This window comes from Dreissena polymorpha, chromosome 5 (genome assembly GCF_020536995.1).
Source record: "Dreissena polymorpha isolate Duluth1 chromosome 5, UMN_Dpol_1.0, whole genome shotgun sequence".
Lineage (NCBI taxonomy): Eukaryota > Metazoa > Mollusca > Bivalvia > Myida > Dreissenidae > Dreissena > Dreissena polymorpha.
In genome coordinates this window covers 26304091-26326333 of record NC_068359.1, presented here as the reverse complement: position 1 = coordinate 26326333, position 22243 = coordinate 26304091, and the positions used below count along the sequence as shown (strand labels likewise).

Below are 22243 nucleotides of genomic sequence, written 5' to 3'. Positions count from 1 at the left end.
TAAAATATTTTTACATTTTATTAAAAATTAAGCATATAAAACATTTGATACAGCTTCTATTGATCCATAAACAAACTTACATAATTGTGTGTTAAGTAATTAAAAATCATAGCATCACCCTGGAATAAACATGACCTACTTTCCAAAGAACACCGGAAATCATGAGAATGTCAATGATCGTCTTAATAGTCATGGATAACCATCAGATAAATAACAACTTCTAAAAATTGAAAAACACATTAACTTTCCATCACTTCTTGAAAGTTTTTCGTTAAAGGCACGATACTATGAGGGGGACTGATACTATGAGAGTAAGGTATACAGATACAAATGATGTGAGTATTGATGTGAGTATTGACTGGCAGCATCTACTTTATCCGTCAATTCTTTCAAGTTTCAATATTTCTTTTTAATTTCCCAAATATTTCTGAAAATGTTTTTCTTGGATCAGTTGTGTTTGGTTATGATCATGTAACTCATTTTGCTGCAATAAGACTAGTCAGACCACTGGGCACATAAGGTTTTTTTCAAATTGAAATTTACATAAACAAGAAAAATACCAGGAGCAAAGACTTGTCAAGAAATTTAAAAAAACAAATCATTATATACTGTAATCCTAATTCCTGTAATCATGTTAGAAACAAATGATAAATAAAACAAAACACAAATTGTCTTCTCTCACTTTCTTCTCTTCCTTTATTATTCAAGCTTTTGAAGAATCAAAAATCAAAATAAGTCCCCAGAACAAAAAATTTAAAGAGACATTATGACAAGCTGCTTTTTTATTTATGCAATAATCACCCTCAAGTCAGGCCATTATGATGAGCAGCAACTTATCATGTACCTTTAAGGAATATACAAAATGCAAACATATGTTTTAATATTGACTCAATTATGTTCCCATGGATTAGAAGGCATCAAGTATTGAACTTTTTCGACTGTCCCTACTTACCTTCGTCCTGAATTAAGCTTGTGTTTTCAATCTCTTGAACTTCTAGGTGGATTTCGCGCACAGTTGAATGACATTAATGTGTAGATGATTTTAAAGAAAGGAATTTTGGCTTCAACAAGTTTCTGCAGAATTATGGCCTTTTGAATTTTTGACTGGTATAAATATCCACAAAATTGTGTGTTTATTTCACCTTCTCTTTAGCTACAGGGTGGATCACGTTCCAACTTTCATAGGGTAATAACTTTAACAACTGTGTAGATGATGGTAAGAAAGAACGGAATCTTGGCTGCGATGAGTGTTGGCATAAACATAGTCCTTTGATGTTTTTTTCTGTAGTTCCCAAACTATGTGGGTGTTTTTTTCAAAATTTGAATCCTCTTGCGGATTTCTGTCAAACTTTCAAATAAAACCAAATCTGGATGACCTCAAATTAACGTGTAGACAAGTAATACCTATTGGCGGCAATTAGCTTTGCCTGAAATATATTGCCCTTTGTCTTGTTCGTGTCAACTGTAACTGTGGACTTGTCTGTGGCCAAATATTTGTTGTTAATGATGCATTTCTAGTTAATATTGAAAATAATAAAATAAAATGGTATTGTAAGATAAAATTAACACACCTCAGTATCCAGCTGTTATACCTAAATATAACTGGGGTCACTGCAGCATGCAGTATCAAAGTCACGAGACATATAACTGGGGTCACTGCAGCATGCAGTATCAAAGTCACGAGACATATAACTGGGGTCACTGCAGCATGCAGTATCAAAGTCACGAGACATATAACTGGGGTCACTCCAGCAGTATCAAAGTCACGAGACATATAACTGGGGTCACTGCAGCATGCAGTATCAAAGTCACGAGACATATAACTGGGGTCACTGCAGCATGCAGTATCAAAGTCACGAGACATATAACTGGGGTCACTGCAGCATGCAGTATCAAAGTCACGAGACATATAACTGGGGTCACTGCAGCAGTATCAAAGTCACGAGACATATAACTGGGGTCACTGCAGCATGCAGTATCAAAGTCACGAGACATATAACTGGGGTCACTGCAGCATGCAGTATCAAAGTCACGAGACATATAACTGGGGTCACTGCAGCAGTATCAAAGTCACGAGACATATAACTGGGGTCACTGCAGCAGTATCAAAGTCACGAGACATATAACTGGGGTCACTGCAGCAGTATCAAAGTCACGAGACATAATATAACTGAGGTCACTGCAGCAGTATCAAAGTCACGAGACATATAACTGAGGTCACTGCAGCAGTATCAAAGTCACGAGACATATAACTGGGGTCACTGCAGCATGCAGTATCAAAGTCACGAGACATATAACTGGGGTCACTGCAGCAGTATCAAAGTCACGAGACATATAACTGGGGTCACTGCAGCAGTATCAAAGTCATGAGACATATAACTGAGGTCACTGCAGCAGTATCAAAGTCACGAGACATATAACTGGGGTCACTGGAGCATGCAGTATCAAAGTCACGAGACATATAACTGGGGTCACTGCAGCAGTATCAAAGTCACGAGACATATAACTGGGGTCACTGCAGCAGTATCAAAGTCACGAGACATATAACTGAGGTCACTGCAGCAGTATCAAAGTCACGAGACATATAACTGGGGTCACTGCAGCAGTATCAAAGTCACGAGACATATAACTGGGGTCACTGCAGCAGTATCAAAGTCACGAGACATATAACTGGGGTCACTGCAGCAGTATCAAAGTCACGAGACATATAACTGGGGTCACTGCAGCAGTATCAAAGTCACGAGACATATAACTGGGGTCACTGCAGCATGCAGTATCAAAGTCACGAGACATAATCATGTTGAGAAAAGGCTTACTAATTAGTATGTTACTAACATACTGTGTGGTTGGTTGACTCATTGTGTAAATTTTACCTTAAAAACTTCTGTAAAACAGATTAGAAAAATTAAAAAAATGTATAATATCCTTTTAAAGTCATGAATTTTTTTTTTTAATATCTGCCTGAAATAAGATTGCTCGTAAATTTTGCAGAGTGCCAAACTTCCTGGTTCTATGATTTTAACACATTTTTTTAGCCAGATTCAAAAGTGTTAAAGTTTCATTTCAGCTTTTTATAACCACATGGGAAAAAACTAACATATCATTTGATGTCTAGATTTACAACAGTAAGTTCGGAATAATGAGCTGTTCTAACTGTAAATGACCTATCACTGGTCAGAGCCTCCAGAATACTTGGGAACAATACATACTAATTATGCCCCCCTTCGAAGAAGAGGGGGTATATTGCTTTGCTCATGTCGGTCTGTCTGTCGGTCCGTCCACCATGTGGTTGTTAGACGATAACTTAAGAACGCTTTGGCCTAGGATCATGAAACTTCATAGGTACATTGATCATGACTCGCAGATGACCCCTATTGATTTTGAGGTCACTAGGTCAAAGGTCAAGGTCACGGTGACCCGTAATAGAAAAAATGGTTTTTGAATGATAACTCAAGAACGCATACGCCTAGGATCATGAAACTTTATGGGTAGATTGATCATGACTTGCAGATGACCCCTATTGATTTTGAGGTCACTAGGTTAAAGGTCAAGGTCACGGTGACCCGAAATAGTAAAATGGTTTCCGGATGATAACTCAAGAACGCATGCGCCTAGGATCATGAAACTTCATGGGTAGATTGATCATAACTCGCAGATGACCCCTATTGATTTTGAGGTCACTAGGTCAAAGGTCAAGGTCACGGTGACCCGAAATACTAAAATGGTTTTCGGATGATAACTCGAGAACACATACGCCTAGGATCATGAAACTTCATAGGTAGATTGATCATGACTTGCAGATGACCCCTATTGATTTTGAGGTCACAAGGTCAAAGGTCAAGGTCACGGTGACCCGAAATAGTAAAATGATTTTCGGATGATAACTCAAGAACGCTTTTGACTAGGATCATGACACTTCATAGGTACATTGATCGTGACTCGCAGATGACCCCTATTGATTTTCAGGACACTAGGTCAAAGGTCAAGGTCTGAGTGACAAAAATCGTATTTTCACAATGGCTGCCACTACAACGGACAGCCCATATGGGGGGCATGCATGTTTTACAAACAGCCCTTGTTTTTCATTGGTATTCCATTATTATGCCCCCCTTCGAAGAAGAGGGGGTATATTGCTTTGCTCATGTCGGTCGGTCGGTCCGTCCACCAGGTGGTTTCCGGATGATAACTCAAGAACGCATACGCCTAGGATCATGAAACTTCATAGGTAGATTAATCATGACTCGCCGATGACCCCTATTGATTTTGAGGTCACTAGGTCAAAGGTCAAGGTCACGGTGACCCGAAATAGTAAAATGGTTTCCAGATGATAACTCAAGAACGAATACGCCTAGGATCATGAAACTTCATGGGTAGATTGATCATGACTTGCAGATGACCCCTATTGATTTTGAGGTCACTAGGTCAAAGGTCAAGGTCACGGTGACCCGAAATAGTAAAATGGTTTCCGGATGATAACTCAAGAATGCATACGCCTAGGATCATGAAACTTCATGGGTAGATTGATCATGACTCGCAGATGACCCCTATTGTTTTTGAGGTCACTAGGTCAAAGGTCGAGGTCACGGTGACCCGAAATAGTAAAATGGTTTCCGGATGATAACTGAAGAATGCATACGCCTAGGATCATGAAACTTCATGGGTAGATTGATCAAGACTCGCAGATGACCCCTATTGATTTTGAGGTCACTAGGTCAAAGGTCCAGGTCACGGTGACCCGAAATAGTAAAATGGTTTTCGGAATATAACTCAAGAACGCTTTTGCCTAGGATCATGAAACTTCATAGGTAGATTGATCATGACTCGCAGATGACCCCTATTGATTTTGAGGTCACAAGGTCAAGGTCACGATTACCCGAAATAGTAAAATGATTTTTGGATGATAACTCAAGAACGCTTTTGCCTAGGATCATGACACTTCATAGGTACATTGATCGTGACTCGCAGATGACCCGTATTGATTTTCAGTTCACTAGGTTAAAGGTCAAGTTCACAGTGACAAAAAACGTATTCACACAATGTCTGCCACTACAACGGACAGCCCATATGGGGGGCATGCATGTTTTACAAACAGCCCTTGTTTGCAGTGTATTTTCTTATACATTTCAAGTTATACAAAAAAAAATCAATAAACATACATTCATATTTGCTTGCTAATTAATTGGTGTTAAATTCATTATGTAATTGCTATTATAAAGGTTAATGACTTTTCAATTAAGCATAAGATCTTAAGTATGTAAGCTATCATGATTATAAATAACATAATCACTGTTGGACCATTAAATGATACACTTTAGCCTTGAATGTTTATCAGCTGTCAAATCTATTGTGAAATACAAGGCACATGCAGTACTACACAAGGCAGAACATTTTTAAAATGCAGGCCATTTTAGCATTTTGACTGCGGGCAAAAATTGCTGAAAGTACTTTTTCAGGGCAATGTGCTTTTGACTTTTTCGTTAAATTTGATTAAATTCATGTCATTTTTGGGGTTTATGAGCAATTTTTAACCAGGTCTTCGTTATAGATTGGCGAATGTCGGCGGGCAGGCGGAAAAAGCTTGTCCGGGCAATAACTTTGTCGTTCATTGTGAGATTTTAAAATCATTTGGCTCATTTGTTCACCATCATTAGACGGTGTGTCGGGCGAAAAAATTATGTCAATATCTCCATGGTCAAGGTCACACTTTGAGTTCAAAGGTCAAAAATAGCCATAAATGAGCTTGTCCGGGCCATAACCATGTCATTCATTGTGAGATGTTAAAATCATTTGGCACATTTGTTTACCATCATTGGACGGTGTGTCCTGCAAAGAATTACGTCGATATCTCCAAGGTCAAGGTCGCCATGACTAAAAATAGATTGAATTTGAAACAAGGGGGGTCACTATTAACAATATGTAACAATGCACATTTTGAGTTGTCTCCCTTTATCAGACTTTTTTTTCAAATTGAAATCAAGGTCACCATGAGTAAAACTTGATTGAATTTGACACAAGGGGTGTAACAATGCACATTTTGAATTGTCTCCCTTTATCGACCTTTTTTTTTCAAATTGAAAACCTGGTTTTGTGACAATTTTTTCCATTTTTGTTGATATTTTGAACAAAAATGTTGGGGTGTTATTAATCCTACAATGAAAATCAGAATATTTCAATTCATGAATGAGCAACACAAATACAGTGTTAATAACTGAAAACCATTTAAAATGCAATCAATGACTTCTTTATTTGTTATTTATGATTGTACTACACATTAAAAATTATAAAAAATGTCTTTATACAAAAAAAAGAATACTGGTAAAATTAAAAATTGCAAAAATGTGAACAACTTAACCAAACATTTTGTTAATCAGATTTAGCCTTCATCTTTACAGACCAATTTAGCCTGCAGTTTAGTTGTTTACCTCCCAGTAGATAGTATATAGGATAGTTGGTATTAAGTTGCTTGATTTAAATAGGGCTAGGCTGCTGTTGTTCTGTTTAAAGAGATGGACGAGAAGAAACCATTACTTGGATCAAGGTTGGGACATTAATTTAAACTTTGTTATACTTAAAAAAACATATTTACATGTACAGGTAACAAACTTATGGATAAGACTCTTAACAATAATCTTCAAATGGAAACTGAAAGTAACTTTTGTGTTAAGGAAAATTAATTGCCTGCTTGGTTTTGATACAGTTTTCTATCATCAGGTTTTCTCAATTTTGGGCTATACATGATATATTTTTTATACCAGGGTACCGAAATTTACCTATGTTCACTAGTTTGTGCATTATTTAATTTTGTGTCTGATTTTAAGGAGAGCAATCATCAATAAATAACTTCCTTGTTATGATATTAGCTTTTTGTTGAACTGGATGGTGATACACAAGACGCAATTGTTTAATTGCTAAATATTTTTGTTCAGTTAAACTATTTTATTTTCAATGCATTTTAAGGTATTTAATTAAACATCAAAAGTATTTCCAACAAGTAAAGAAGCCTTATACCCATGTTAAAAACGTTGTTGCATCCTTTATTTGCGAATATTATCAAAAGTAGCAAAAAATAAACAAAGTTTAGCCTGAAATAACAAAAAACATTTAGGATTGGCAACAACAATGAGAGAAAATTAAGTCAGTTGAAACAGACAACTTTTTTAGGTCTAATACACCATATGATAACCCCGCTGAAAGATACCATGTTGTTCAACACTTAAATTTCTGTGATTTCTGAATTGGAAGATGTATAGCCCGCGAACATGAGCATGACCTTGATGCATGTATGAAAATATCATTCTGATGAAAAGAGGTTTTGTACAGGAATCTGTTTTAATGGAAAAATAAAATCTTGGCAATGTTCTGTAATCTGTCTTATGAACCTTGTGTACAGAAAAATCTGAGTTTACTTTACTTTATTATTATTTTATTCTTGACAGAGTTCAAACATATAAAGACTCTGTAGATTATGAGATAAATCATGTAAATTTCTTTTTTCAGACCAGGCATGAATCAAGTGTACCCTAGCTCGCCACCATACCCTGCTGGGGGCCCCTCGTACCAAGGGGGACCTCCTGCAGGATCCTACCAAGGGGGGCCCCCTCCACAGGGGCAATATCCCTTAGGCTCCCCTCAGGGACAATATCAAGGTGTCCTCCCACAAGGGCAGTATCCGGGCCAGTACCAAGGGGGGCCCCCACAGGGACAATATCCATCTGGCCCAACTGGGAAATTTCCGGTGGACCCACCACAGGGGCAAGGTATGTGATTAAAAAGTGCAACAGACTTGAGTATTGAATCCTGGACTTTCGTTCCCACAGACAATTGTTCCTATGCTTATTTTGACTTGGCGGATTGTTCCTATGTTGTTTTGAAAACTGGGACATTTGTTCTTACGTTATTTTGACAAACAAGACCATCATTCCTACCTCATTTTGACAGCCTGGACATTGATTCCTACGTTATATTGACACCCCGGACATTGATTCCTATATTATTGCTATCCTGGATATTTGTTCCCAAGGTACATTAATTGGATATACAATGATGATAGTTAGGCATTTGTTACATTTTGTATAGAAATTAAAATACATTTGCAGTTACATTCATATCAGTTTGTATTAAATGTAAGTTTCTTTTCAAAACATGATTATTTCAGCAATAGGCATGTTTCCTGATTTTGAAGATTCATTGTCATGAATTTCCTATGTAACAAAGGTACTTTTCCCACGTGGATGGAACTTATTAACTTGGATATCTTGGGAAATCACTGACCCTATAGTATTCATACACTTCTAGCGGCGCCAGGTGATGTTCAGGTCCAGTGGCAAGGGCCTACACCGGACACAGACATGGAGGACAATCCCAATGCGGGGCCCACTGCACCATCTGCACCGCCTCTGGAGAAGATGGACTCAGTGGTGGGGTACTCCAATATTGGGTTTGATGGTGCAATGTTGCAGCCTCCTAGCTATGAGGAGAGTGTGAGAGAACCGCCTAGGAGGGAGCAATTACATGAGTATGAAAAAAACACCCCGTAGTTGGAAATTGCACTTCTTGTGCTATAAGTTTATTGTTTCTTCATTTTTAGCTCAGCTGTTTTCTGAGAAAAGTCGAGTTATTGTCATAGCCAGCTCGTCATGTCTTCCACCATCCGCAACGTACGTGCTAAAACCTTGACATTTTGCTCTAAAATCAAAGTGCTTCAACCCAAAACTTTGAAACTTCATATGTAGATGCACCTTGATGAGCTCTACATGCCACACCCCTTTTTTGGGTCACTAGGTCAAAGTCACTGTGACCTCTAAAAAAAAAATTGTATGCCCCCCTTCGAAGAAGAGGGGGTATATTGCTTTGCTCATGTCGGTCTGTCTGTCTGTCGGTCGGTCGGTCTGCCCACCAGGTGGTTGTCAGATGATAACTCAAGAATGCATACGCCTAGGATCATGAAACTTCATAGGTACATTGATCATGACTCGCAGATGACCCCTATTGATTTTGAGGTCACTAGGTCAAAGGTCAAGGTCACGGTGACTCTAAATAGTAAAATGGTTTTTGAATGATAACTCGAGAATGCATACGCGGCAAACAGGGCACACTCTGAACAATATTACTGAAGCAACTGGTCTGTAATCCTAAATCTATAATTATCAGTCCAATGAAACATCATCTTTTTAGTAAAATACAGTGGATCAGTAAAAAATATCAGAATATGAGATTTTTTGTATATTTTGTATATTAAATATTGTGTTTATGTTTAATTTTGTTGATTAATATAAATATAAGCAGGACAGGGGAGGTAATACACTATTATATCTTTCTTATATACAGGGGAAACAAATGCAATAAGTTTTAAAAAAAATTACAGCATTTTCCTCCCTTGTAATTTATTTAAATTTTACCAAATGTAAGGCTAACTGCATTTTTGTAATGCATTGTATCAATAAACATCGTGCAAAAATGAAATTAAGGTTGCACCACCACCACCACCACCACCACCACCACCACCACCACCACCACCACCACCACCACCACCACCACCACCACCACCACCACCACCACCACCACCACCACCACCACCACCACCACCACCACCACCACCACCACCACCACCACCACCACCACCACCACCACCACCACCACCACCACCACCACCACCACCGTTGTTCACAGTGACAAAAAACGTATTCAGACAATGGCTGCTACTACAACTTATAGCCCATATGGGATGCATGCATGTTTTACAAACAGCCCTTGTTTTTTTTGACAAGCTGTCATTTATTCAAAACTGCACCTGCAGCCGAGCGTTGGCACCTGTGATGTGGTGCTCTTTTTTAAGAATTAAAATGCATTTTTAATAATAATAATTACAGAAAATGTATGGTGCCCATACCACAGAGTTTAATGTGCTTGTACCACACTTTCACAAAGGGTCTTTCTCTGCTCTTTTTGTTAGTTTGCCACGGATTGATGAACACGAGGCTCGCCAGGCATTGCTTCAGCACGTTGCGGAAAATTGCTGTTATGGGAAAGGGGCTGCCACTGAACTGACCTTAACTGACCTCATAGCTTCAAGCGCCTTTCATGTAAGTATTTGCTGCGATTGCTTTTTCATCGATCCACAAAGGTAGGAAAAGATTTAGAGAGCTATATATTAAGAGGGAAATATATGTAAAGGGTAAAATAGTTAGAGGGCAACAGATTATGAGGGCAATAGATTTAGAGGGCAAAATATTGAGAGGGCAATATATTTAGATGGCAATAGATATAGAGGGCACTAGATAGATGTTGAGCCATGCTCCATTTTGCTTCTCCTCTGAAGGACTTCCCCTCCATGCACAAACAGTAGGCACCTTTTGAAATTCAATTTAGTTGTGCAAATATTTGATGAAATACTGAAATACTGAACTTTAAAACCTTAATCACATGTGCTATGAGACTTAGTCTTTCCATGGATCAGAAGGAAATGTCAGAAGGAAATAATGTATTCCCATTATTAAACATTTGTCTGTCATATTATCTGTACAATTATATGTTTTTAATCTTGCCAGCACTGCAGTTTCATAATTTTCTGTAAAATCATTTATAGTTTTTCACATGAAATTTCAAGGTTTTTAATTAAAAACTTTTGTTGTGGAGATGTAAACTTGTGGATTGTTTATTTTGGGAAAAGACAAGGAGTTAGCGTCGGTCATTTTTCCCTGTGTTTGTGTTGAATTTGTTGATCTGTCAACCCATGAAATTTACGAAAATTAATGTCCTGCAAATAATAATGATTTAACTTTGTCAGTTAATTTAGGCAGATAATTTCAAGGTCAATATCATGCTTACAGGTCAAAGGAAGTTAAACAGCTTGTTATTGACCTTTCGTATCCCTACAACTTAAGTACCAAGCAAAAATAATACATGATTCTTATTTCATTGCAAAATATTTTTTAGACCTTAATGTGAATCAAATTAGATTTGTGTCGCAATAATTTAATCAACCAACAAACAACAATTTGTGAATATTATAAATGGCTTTTTAAACTGTTCAAATCAAATAAACAGTGTTTTCTGAATATATAAAAAAACAACAACAAATAATAAACACAAGTTTTTAGCTTGGTATAAAACAAATGCAATATTCTCATTATTAATTGGCTGAACCCAAAAGTTTGGCCATCATAGTAAACTGGCTACCTGGACAGTAAGCATTCTACAGGCACAAATTGCATATTTCTGAGTCCAGTGATATGCAGTTTGGGTCTGTAGAATGCTTACAGTCCAGCCAATTTACTATGGGCCCAAACTGCATATACTGCATATTACTGGACTCAGACTGTTGGGCAGTTTACTTTACCATGGTTAATGTTGATACTTGCAGTGGCCTAACTGTGGTTACCATTTTGTCTGTTTGTTTGTTTCAGTATACATTGGAGACATTTGGGGAAGCGCGATCCACAGCCTGGGCCTATGAACCGTATAAGGGTAAGTATTTGAAATGCTAGATTAGCCAGTTCCCGACCAGCTTGCTGAGTTGGTTGAGAGCTGGACTTAAAATCCAAGAATTACTTGGGTAATTCCTGGTGCAAAAATTGTTTTTCAATAAGAGTACAATTATTTCATGTGACAAATTATGTATCAATAATATCACTATTATTTCTCATGATTTTTTGTCACCATAAGATTACTTTTATATCAGGTAAGAAAAAGTATGTCAACAGGATCACTAGTATTTCGTTTAGATTTGTGTATCAGTAAGATTCCTGATATTTGACATGACATGTTTGTATAATCAAGCTCCCTGTTCTCACAGGTCAGGTGATTGATGGCCCCCACAACGGCCCAGCCCCCGGACCCTGGGACATACAGGCCACGCCCCCAGCGATGTTCCAGAACCAGAAAACATTCATTGAAGTCCCCCACACAGCTTCTGTCAAAGTAAGCCTACATTTGCAGTAATATTCTTAACATTTTTAGTTCCCTGCCGGTGAAACCGGAGGGGACTAATGGTTTGCGCTCTGTGTGTCTGTCAGCCAGTCCGTTATTCTGTCACACTTTTCTGGATCCTGCGATAATTTTAAAAGTTCTTCATATTTTTCATGAAACATGGACAGATGGCAATAGGGAGATTATGCACGTCATTTCATTTTGTTCCTATGTCAAGAATTCTGGTTGATATGGCAACAAATAGACTAGAAATATTGCTGGAAATATTGGAGTTTCACCGGTAGGGGACTTATATTGCTTGGCAATAGTCTTGTATTGAATGGGTCAAGTACGATTCAAGTTCAGAATGTTCTGTGATGAGATCTTAAATCGGGTCTTCTAAACTTGTGCTATAATGATCAACTATTGTATTTAATCCTATTTCTTAAGTCATATTCATCAAATGAAAATACATCATACAAAATTAGCTGCATAATTTTGACATTTCTAGCAGACTTTTTAATGATCAGTATTTTTAGATACTTTGTCTATCAATGTAATATCATACAACATGAAGTATACAAAAACCAGCACTGAACTTGGAAACATAGGTTGTTTTTTTTATCCCCTGCCATAGGCGGAGGGATATTGTTTTGGCGTTGTTCGTCCATCCGTCTGTCCATCTTTCCGTCCATCCGTCTTTCCGTCCGTCCGTCCGGAGCCATATCTTGGAAGTGCTTTGGCGGATTTCATTGAAACTTGGTATGAGTATATATATGGATAAGAGGATGATGCAAGCCAAATGTCATTGTACAACATCTGTTAATAACGGAGTTATGAAAAAATCTTGAAAAAAATGCTTTTTTGAGTGTCAAATATAACACTTTTGTGTCCAGAAGCATATTGGCGGGGGATATCAATTCAACGAATTTGCTTGTTTGGACATATTTTCACGCTGTTTACTAGTCTACAAAATAAGTATTTATGTAATAAAGAAGAGAGATGAGTCTTGAATATAAGAATTGGTTAAACAAAATGTTGGTCGTACTCGGGACAAAAGTGTGCCCTTCATATTAAAGACAGAAAATCAGCTGATGCGCCTATAAAGATTTTCTCGAACTTTTGAAAGTTTGTTTTCATTGAAGGCTGATGTAAAAGCTGTAACATACTTTTTCAAGATTTGTATTTAAACAATGTTTTTACTTACTGGATATAAGCACGTGTTAATCCTGTACTGGTGGAGCAAATATTGAAAAAAACAGTGTAGCATATACCATAGCCTTAGAAAATTGGTATTTTGTTGGAGGTAAGATAGACAAACTTATCACGTTGAATAATAACTGTTCAATTGTTTCCAGCCATGTCACAACTGTTTAGCCATGGGAAGGATTCGCTGTCACAGATGTTTTGGGCGGGGCAGGGTAAGAAAAATACAATATCTGTCCGTAACCCATTTATGCCTAGTGGACTCTCCCATCCTTCTAAATTGGACCAATTTATTTCCAAAATTAGGGACATCTAGTATATTTATTTCTATATTTTGAATATTTCTTACTAAAATTCCTTTGAGCAAACAGCGCAGACCCAGATGAGACATCACATCATGGGGCGTCTCATCTGGGTCTACGCTGTTTGCCAAGGCCTTTTTTCTAGACGCTAGGCATAAATGGGTTATTAATTGGAAATGTTTGTTAAGTGAAACTGCCTTCTTGTTGCAAGTATAAATCTTTGAAAAAAGAACAAGTACAGCTAACTAATGTAATTTATAAAGCCAGTGAGGGAAATCCTAATCAATTTTGATTTTGAAGCCACATGATAAATCCTATGGATCCCACTGCCTTAGATAAACTGCTCTAACCCTAATTGCACTGTACACATAAGCATGTCTTGGATTAAACTGCTCTAACCCTCATTGCACTGTACACATAAGCATGTCTTGGATTAAACTTTTTGTGATGTTACAACCGCGTAGTATTAAGGTTACTTTAATTCGTTTTTTAGGCTCAACCTAAATGGAAGTTGCACTATCATGGCTTACCAAATACTTAGTCAGGACAAACTAAAAAAGCAATTTGTTAGTCTGATGGGACATGTTTATTATTCCATTCACACCTGCATAGAGCTGAATGCATTTCTGAGTTATCAATCAAATACATTGGGCCATACTTTGTGAAAAGGGGGTTTAATGCATGTGCGTAAAGTTTTGTCCCAGATTAGCCTGTGCAGTCCGACAAAACTTAATATTTGCTGATAAGAGACTTTCTTCAAACGAAAAATACAATAAAAGCAGAAAGTTTCGTCCCTGATTAGCCTCCATTTCGGACGACACTTTACGCACAAGCATTAAACCCCCTTTTCACAGAGCGAGGCTCATTTTGCATAGAATTATGTTTGGTGGACAAGGGCTTTGACCAGTTTGTGTATTGTGTTTGCCAGGTGCGCTGTACCTGGTGTAATGGTAACGGTCACAAGACTGAGTACCGCAACGGGGAGTATGAGAGGGAGCGCTGTCACTGGTGTCATGGCCATGGAAGAAGAAGGTTGCACATTGTGTTGTTTCCTTAAAATCTGGAGTTTGATTTTTTTTTTAATTTTTCTGCCAGTAAAAAGATAATGTCTTTGAACAAAGTATTATATTGTTTTTTTAAACCAATTGCAACAAAGTACAGCATGATTTACTGAATTCACCGTGGACATCTGTCTGTGTTTTGTCTATCTGTAGACATCCACATTTCTGTGATGTGATGACAGACTATTTTTAAATCAACAATACATTGTGGATTGTTATACATACATTATTGGAAAGATGCTATGAAATAATAATTGTTTCTTGTTATTTCATCCAAATTACCTGTGTCGTAACAGAGGTATGACCCTCTGAATTTTGGAAATTGTTTATTTTTTTCTGTGGACCACAATGTTTAAAACTGGGTAGGCAAGCTCATCTGTTAGATTGCTTTACTACAATTCTAAGGATCATGGGTGCGATTAACAGCCAGGCCACTTAACTTGTATTGATTGGTCATTAATTTATTTCTATGGCCATTCCCCACCTATCTCCGATTCAAGTACAGAAATACCGGCTACTTATAAGTGCATGTGGTATTGGTAAACCCTCTGACCCAGGTAAAGTGTTAGTAGCACTGATATGCTGAGGAAAACTGCAAAAAGTTATAAAAAAAATGAATGCTTATTTTCATTTGCTACTCACATAATTCTGCCATTTGTTTCAGGTGTGACACATGCCATGGTTACGGCATGGTCACATGTTCAGGATGCCAAGGTCACTGTAACCTCAAGTGTTACATCCGCCTCACCATTATATGGTAGGTTTTGGTTCTGTATTTTGATGTAGGTAATAATGTACACTAAGGCACTGCATCTGGGCAGCATCAATGTGTATGCTGTCTTTTTTTCTTTATAATATTCGTTATATTTTGTTGACCAAACTTAGGAATATTCCCATGAAGGTCTTTTATCAGATTGTTTATTTGGACAAATAAAAAAAGCAGCATGTTCCCTTGAGAAGATGATGTCCATGGACAAGCAAACAGTTTTTATATATCAGGGGAATAACAACTCTTCTTTTATAGCTATAGTTCAAAACAAATAAACAAATCTCTATGCGAGCAAATTTAATGTTTTGTGTTGCTATTTGTAGGACTAACCACCTTCAAGATCACATCGTTGAGCGTACCATGCTGCCAGACCATCTGATTCGTACAGTCAGCGGCCAAGTGGCGTTTTCAGAGACGCAACCAAGAGTAAATGCACACTTTTGTTTAATTTTATCTTTAAGAGAAGTCTGGGCGACATTCTACTGGCACCCTCTACATGACATCTCTTCCTGGAAAACTGTCTTCATAAACAGGGATTTAATTAATGAATTATTATTTACCTTTCTTAATTCATTGCTCAATTTAGAATTGATTTTAAACTTTATTTATCTTATATCAGGTTGTAAAGGCCCTATGACCATCATGCCAAACATGATTCGTATAGCTTATTTAATGTAATGGTATTATTATTTGTATGTATGCCTATTGAGTGATTTATAGTTATGAACTAGTAATATATTTAAAAAAATAATTTGCAAATATTTCAATACGGATGAAAAATTATGAGCTTGGTTGGGGATTAGACTAGGCTGCTTAACCAGTTTCCACTTATATACGTATTTTGACACATTTGTACTATAGTGGGGGACGTTTTGTTTTTGCCCTGTCTGTTGGTTTGTTGGTTGGTTGGTTGGTTTGTGTGTTTGTTTGCCCAAACTTTAACATTTGCCATAAATTTTGCAATATTAAAGATAGCAACTTCATATTTGGCATGCATGTGAATCTCATGGAGCTGCACATTTTAAGTGGTAAAAAGTCAAGGTCAATTTCATCCTTCAAGGTCAAAGGTCAAATATATGGGTCAAAATTGCTCATTTAATGTACACTTTTGCAATATTGAAGATAGCAACTTGATATTTGGCATGCATGTGTATCTCATGGAGCTACACATTTTGAGTGGTGAAAGGGCAAGGTCATCCTTCAAGGTCAAAGGTCAAATATATGGGGACATAGTGTTTCACAAACACATCGCTTGTTACTAAATTCAAGTTTTTAAGGCTTCATTTCCAACCCTTACATCTTACATACTGATGAGCAGCAAACAGCATAAAACCTGAACAGACTGCGAGTAAAAATGTGAGTTACTCACAGGCTGTTCTGGTTTTATGCTGTTTGCACATAGCCATTTTAACTGAGTGGGAAAGGGTTAAATGACACTTAGTACAAATTGTTATTTTGAACTAATTGTGTTTGTCATCTCAAGGACACTGGAAGTGAAATGAATTGGTTATTTATACCCACATGGTGATTTTACCACAACAATCTGAGAGTTATACATAGCTGTAAAGCATCTTGAGATACGTTTGAAATTTACTTTGAAGTGACTAAACCAAGTACATTGGGAGTTTGATACTGGTCAACAATGTTCTTTCAGTTAGTTCTATTTAATACCAGTAGTATCTTGTTTTTATTTATTTGCCAAAAAATATTTTGCAATGTTTTCAATATGTGACTTAGAAGCTTAAAATAATCATTAAAACATAAATTTATATTTGCAGTGCTCTATGTATAATTTGGGCTGTGTTCTATGTATTTGTCTGCAGCGCTCAATATATTATTTCTGCAGTGCTCTATGTATTATTTCTGCAGTGCTCTATGTATTATTTCTGCAGTGCTCTATGTATTATTTCTGCAGTGCTCTATGTGTTATTTCTGCAGTGCTCTATGTATTATTTCTGTAGTGCTCTATGCATTCTTTTCCCACTGTTGTATGTCTGTTCAAGGTGTGGCCAGTGAATCATTTCCCAGACGGTGAGATAAACAACGCTTCCAACAGACTGGTGGCCCAACACGCCTCTGCCTTTCCCTCTGAGAGGATTCTCATGCAGGTACTGTACAGGTGGCAGATGGGACTTTGTAACAGGGGGTCCAAAACTTATAGAAATATGACAAATATTTTGACTTTGGTTTTGTAACTTTGCTTTGTTAATATGTTGAATGAAATGAAAAAACAATAACATGTGAATTTGTTCTTTTGAAGCTCCTGTCCACTGTAAATAATTCAGAGCATATAAAAATGACATTGGTTCTAATGAAAGAAAACATTGTTTGTATGAAATGAATTTAATTGTGTTCAAAAGTGCTTGGTTCAAATGGAATACTGTTAAACCATTATTATTCGTCAGACATTAATTGTCGTCTTTTTTGTCCTTCGACCGATGGACGAATTCAAGATCCTAACGAATAATCTTGTCCCATATTTGAAACAAAGACTGAATTACCGTAGGCATGAGGCATTTAAATCCAGCATTATCCACGCATATACACAGGGCTCGAAATTAACACTCGCACACTCGTGAAATACGAGAAAAAAAGATTGCAAGGTAAGTTTTAAGCCACTAGTATTTTTTGCAAGTAAAGAAATAGTGACAAAAAAAACACAAGTTATATTGCTAAATGCGTTAGTCGGCGTGAACGCTAAGCCGTAGGTAAATTTTTTGAACGTCCGAATACCCAGATGGTATTGATACAAAGAACATGAAACAGTCGACTATTCACACTCAAGTTAAATCTGGTTTTGACACAAAGGGGTGTACATTATATAGTGTACTGACAACTGACATTTCCTGTAAAACGCGAATGCAATAAGGCTGTATCGAATGCATCGACTTCGTTTAGGTATAATAGTGTTGATTAGCGCAAATTGTTAACACCTTTATTACTTATTGTGTGTATTGTGTTTTTCAGGGGTGTTGCAGATTATACAGCCAACACGCGGTGAATCCGGATTAAAGACAATACTATTATACTCAATTAAAATATGACGATGTGTGATCAACACCTGACTGAAATATCTTCTGCGGTTTTATTACAAATTAATAAAGAACATATTAATTTGTGTTTGGTTGTCCGTGATTGTAATGGAAAAAGACTAATTGGCAATTGGCTTCGTTGTTTAAAACACTCGTTAACGCTTATTCAGTCCCACTTATCCTCTAATCATAACAAAGAACGTGTCAATGACATAAAATAATAAGGGACAGTTACTATCACCTGAAATAACAGACTTGTTAATTGGCATATGCCAAACAAGGCCCACCTCCTGCAAGTGACTACCAAGTGTCACCCAGCTTTCCCCAGCACGTTTTTTTCGCAACCGCGTATTACAAACATTACAAACAAATCGGGCGCTTTTTTTTTCAAAACCAAAAATTGACGAATTTAAGTGCTGACGAAATAGTCATTTTTTTTAAAAGGACGAAATTTTGTGCTGACGAAAATAAATGGTTTCACAGTAGTTACTTTACTATACTCATGATTCAAACATAGTGTGCTTTCTTCATACTTCACACCCTTCCAGAATCATCACATGCTATAACCTGTTTATAAACTATATGATTAAGACCAATGTGGGAATTTGTTGTTACATTGATCAGATTTCCTATAGAAAATTTTGTAAGTAAAGTTTGAAATGTAAAATTATTTGTGGACTATTAAGCTGGCCACCATTTCAACACTTTACAGTATACACTTATTTCATGGATGCGCGGTGAACAGTCAAAACTGTTTCCCAAGGTATCCGGGATGACTTTGGTACTGTTGCCCGAGGCCGATAGGCCGAGGGCAACAGTTCCAAATGTCAGCCCTGATACCGTGGGACAACAGTTTTGACTGTTCACCAAGCATCCATGAAATAAGTGTTTTATTACCAGATCAAATTTCCAACATAGAAATAACAGCAAACTTAATTTTTATTTACACACAACAGTAATCGATAAAATAAATAATTTTGACTGTCTAACTGTAAAATGACGTCAGTATTTGACGAAATGACGTCATTATTCCAGCGGGCAACAGTTCAAACTGTTGACCGGTCAACAGTTCGATATTCACCGGTAACAGTTTAAAACATTGCAAATTTCTTTTTGGACGAGGAAATAGCAAAAAATAATTATTTATCATTTATATAAGACATCAGGTAATAATTTTATATGTTCCCATTTCATTTTAGCGCCATCAAGTGAGGATCATCCCTGTGACGCAGGCCTTGTACAAGTGGAAGGGGGCAGACAGCGATTTCTTTGTGTACGGGTTCGAGAAGAAAGTCTACGCCCCAAATTACCCGCAACAGTGCTGCTGCGGCTGCTCCATTCTCTAAACATTCCAAACAGTTTGTTGTGGTTTACTGGCAGTCAGAGTGTGGTTGATTACTAGAAATGTCCTGTAGCCATGTTTGTCCCAACTATGGAAAATGTGCCCTAAAAGGGACTATCACATGACTGAAATTGTGGAATATTTTGACATGTCTCTTTAAAAAACATGTGAACACCTGCTGCAGGTGGGCATGCGGCGTCAAGGAAAATGGCTGTGTCCACTAAAATAAAAAGATGTCAATATGTAAGAAAATTTTAGTTGCATCATCTTGAAACTTTGTGATAATGTTTGTAGGCATTATATCTTGGGCAATTAGATAACCAGCCAGATCAAATGAAGCACTTTAGCTTTATGGTCCTTGAATATAAAAATTATCAAAATTAATTTGTCCGCTCTTTTACTCAAATAGTTGTAATCATATCATATTTAAACTTGATTACAATGTTAATGAGCATAATATCTCAACCAAGTTTAATAACAGCCTGATTTCCTTAAACACTTTTGAATAATTTCCCTTGAATTATCTTAAATTGCCAACATTCCATTGTCTGCATTCTAATAAGTGATGTCCTGTTCGTCAACTTCAGTTTGCATTAACCAATCTTAAAGAAACTTACTTTCTAAGCTTGAATAGAGACCACCTTGCTTGGTATGGAATTTGGGGTTCATCAGGTCAAGATTTAGGTCATTGTTTATAAGAATAGACAAATATTGTCTGCTCAATAACTTCAGTTGGTGTGGAGTAATTACATTCAAATGGAGACCCAGCTTGGATTGCATTGGGCCAGTATGGTCAAGTTCACTGTGACTAAAAATATATCAACTGTTTCCTCACAATAACTTTAGTTTGGAATAAAGGTTTTACAAGGGAATTGTGTGTGTAGATAGCTTACCTGCAGACCTTGGCTGGGATAGCATTTGGAGATGGTCAGGTAAAGGTCAAGGTAACTGTAACTAAAAAAAGAACAACAGTTTCAGGTGGATGGAGGTATTGCAATTAAATGTTGTGCATGAGTTGCTTACATGTAGACCTAGTTTGGGAGTACGCTATGGGAAACAGATATAAGGGTCAAGGTCATTGTTGCAAAAAAATAAAACAAGAGCACCGCCTTGCGGGTGCAGACCGCTCATCTATTTTTCTTTTTAAAGGTGAAGGGACTCTCAATTTCAATCACAAAGGAGGAAGGGGTGGAGTGAAGAGGGGTGCATAGTGTGGGGGTGTGGTCATTTATTACATTATACATTATCTTGCAAAAATGCGAAAAAAATTGAAAAAAAAAAAATCCGGGGGGGGGGGGGGGGGATTATTGGGTGCGATGATTGGACAGTATTTCAAAAATAAAATATTAAAAATAAATATTTGTTTTTTTTAACCATTTCAAAAAAAAAATTGGGGGGTGGGGTGGGGGGGTATAGTGTGAGGGTGTGGTGGTCATTTGTGAGATGATCTTAAAAAAAAAAAAAAAAAAAAAAAAATTGGGGGGGGGAGGGCGTGGGGGATGGTTTGGGTGGAGTCTATTGTGGTATGTCAGGTAAGAGTTGTTTTGTCAAAGTATCAATCAAATATGATCATAAATAAAGAAGTTATGGTAATTTTAGCCAAATTTTATAATTTGACCTTGAGAGTCAAGGTCATTCAAAGGTCAAGGTAATATTCAACTTGCCAGGTACAGTAACCTCATGATAGCATGAAAGTATTTAAAGTTTGAAAGCAATAGCCTTGATACTTTAGAAGTAAAGTGGATCGAAACACAAAATTTAACCATATATTCAAAGTTACTAAGTCAAAAAAGGGCCATAATTCCGTAAAAATGGCAACCAGAGTTATGCAACTTGTCCTTTTACTGTCCCCTTATGATAGTTTGCGAGTGTTCCAAGTATGAAAGCAATATCTATGATACTTTAGGGGTAAAGTGGACCAAAACACAAAACTTAACCAAATATTCAATTTTCTAAGTATAAAGGAACCATAATTCTGTCCAAATGCCAGTCAGAGTTACATAACTTTGCCTGCACAGTCCCCTTATGATAGTTAATAAGTGTTGCAAGTATGAAAGCAATAGCTTTGATACTGTAGGAATAAAGTAGACCTAAACACAAAACTTAACCAATTTTCAAATTGTCATTGTCATCACCTTGGCGTTGGCGTCAGCGTCCGGTTAAGTTTTGCGTTTAGGTCCACTTTTTTCAGAAAGTATCAATGCTATTGCATTCAAACTTGGTACACTTACTTACTATGATGAGGGGACTGGGCAGGCAAAGTAAGATAACTCTGACTGGCATTTTGACAGAATTATGTGCCCTTTTTATACTTAGAAAATTGAAAATTTGGTTATGTTTTGTGTTTAGGTCCACTTTATTCCTACAGTATCGACAAAGCTATTGCTTTCATACTTGCAACACTTATTAACTATCATAAGGGGACTGTGCAGGCAAAGTTATGTAACTCTGACTGGCATTTGGACAGAATTATGGTTCCTTTATACTTAGAAAATTGAATATTTGGTTAAGTTTTGTGTTTTGGTCCACTTTACCCCTAAAGTATCATAGATATTGCTTTCATACTTGGAACACTCACAAACTATCATAAGGGGACAGTAAAAGGACAAGTTGCATAACTCTGG

General features: G+C 37.0%; 1 protein-coding gene across 1 annotated transcript; it reads left to right on the top strand.

Annotated features, from left to right (window-relative positions):
* The first annotated feature begins 6408 nt into the window (after nucleotides 1–6408).
* LOC127830994 (protein SSUH2 homolog) lies at nucleotides 6409–20859 on the top strand. Its single transcript, XM_052355962.1, has 12 exons — nucleotides 6409–6538; nucleotides 7498–7757; nucleotides 8296–8515; nucleotides 9953–10082; nucleotides 11406–11466; nucleotides 11795–11919; nucleotides 13266–13328; nucleotides 14344–14447; nucleotides 15141–15233; nucleotides 15569–15671; nucleotides 17249–17353; nucleotides 19477–20859. Exons 1-12 carry the CDS (start codon nucleotides 6507–6509, stop codon nucleotides 19621–19623), a joined length of 1443 nt encoding a protein of 480 aa, XP_052211922.1. The 5' UTR covers nucleotides 6409–6506; the 3' UTR covers nucleotides 19624–20859.
* Nucleotides 20860–22243: the final 1384 nt, after the last annotated feature.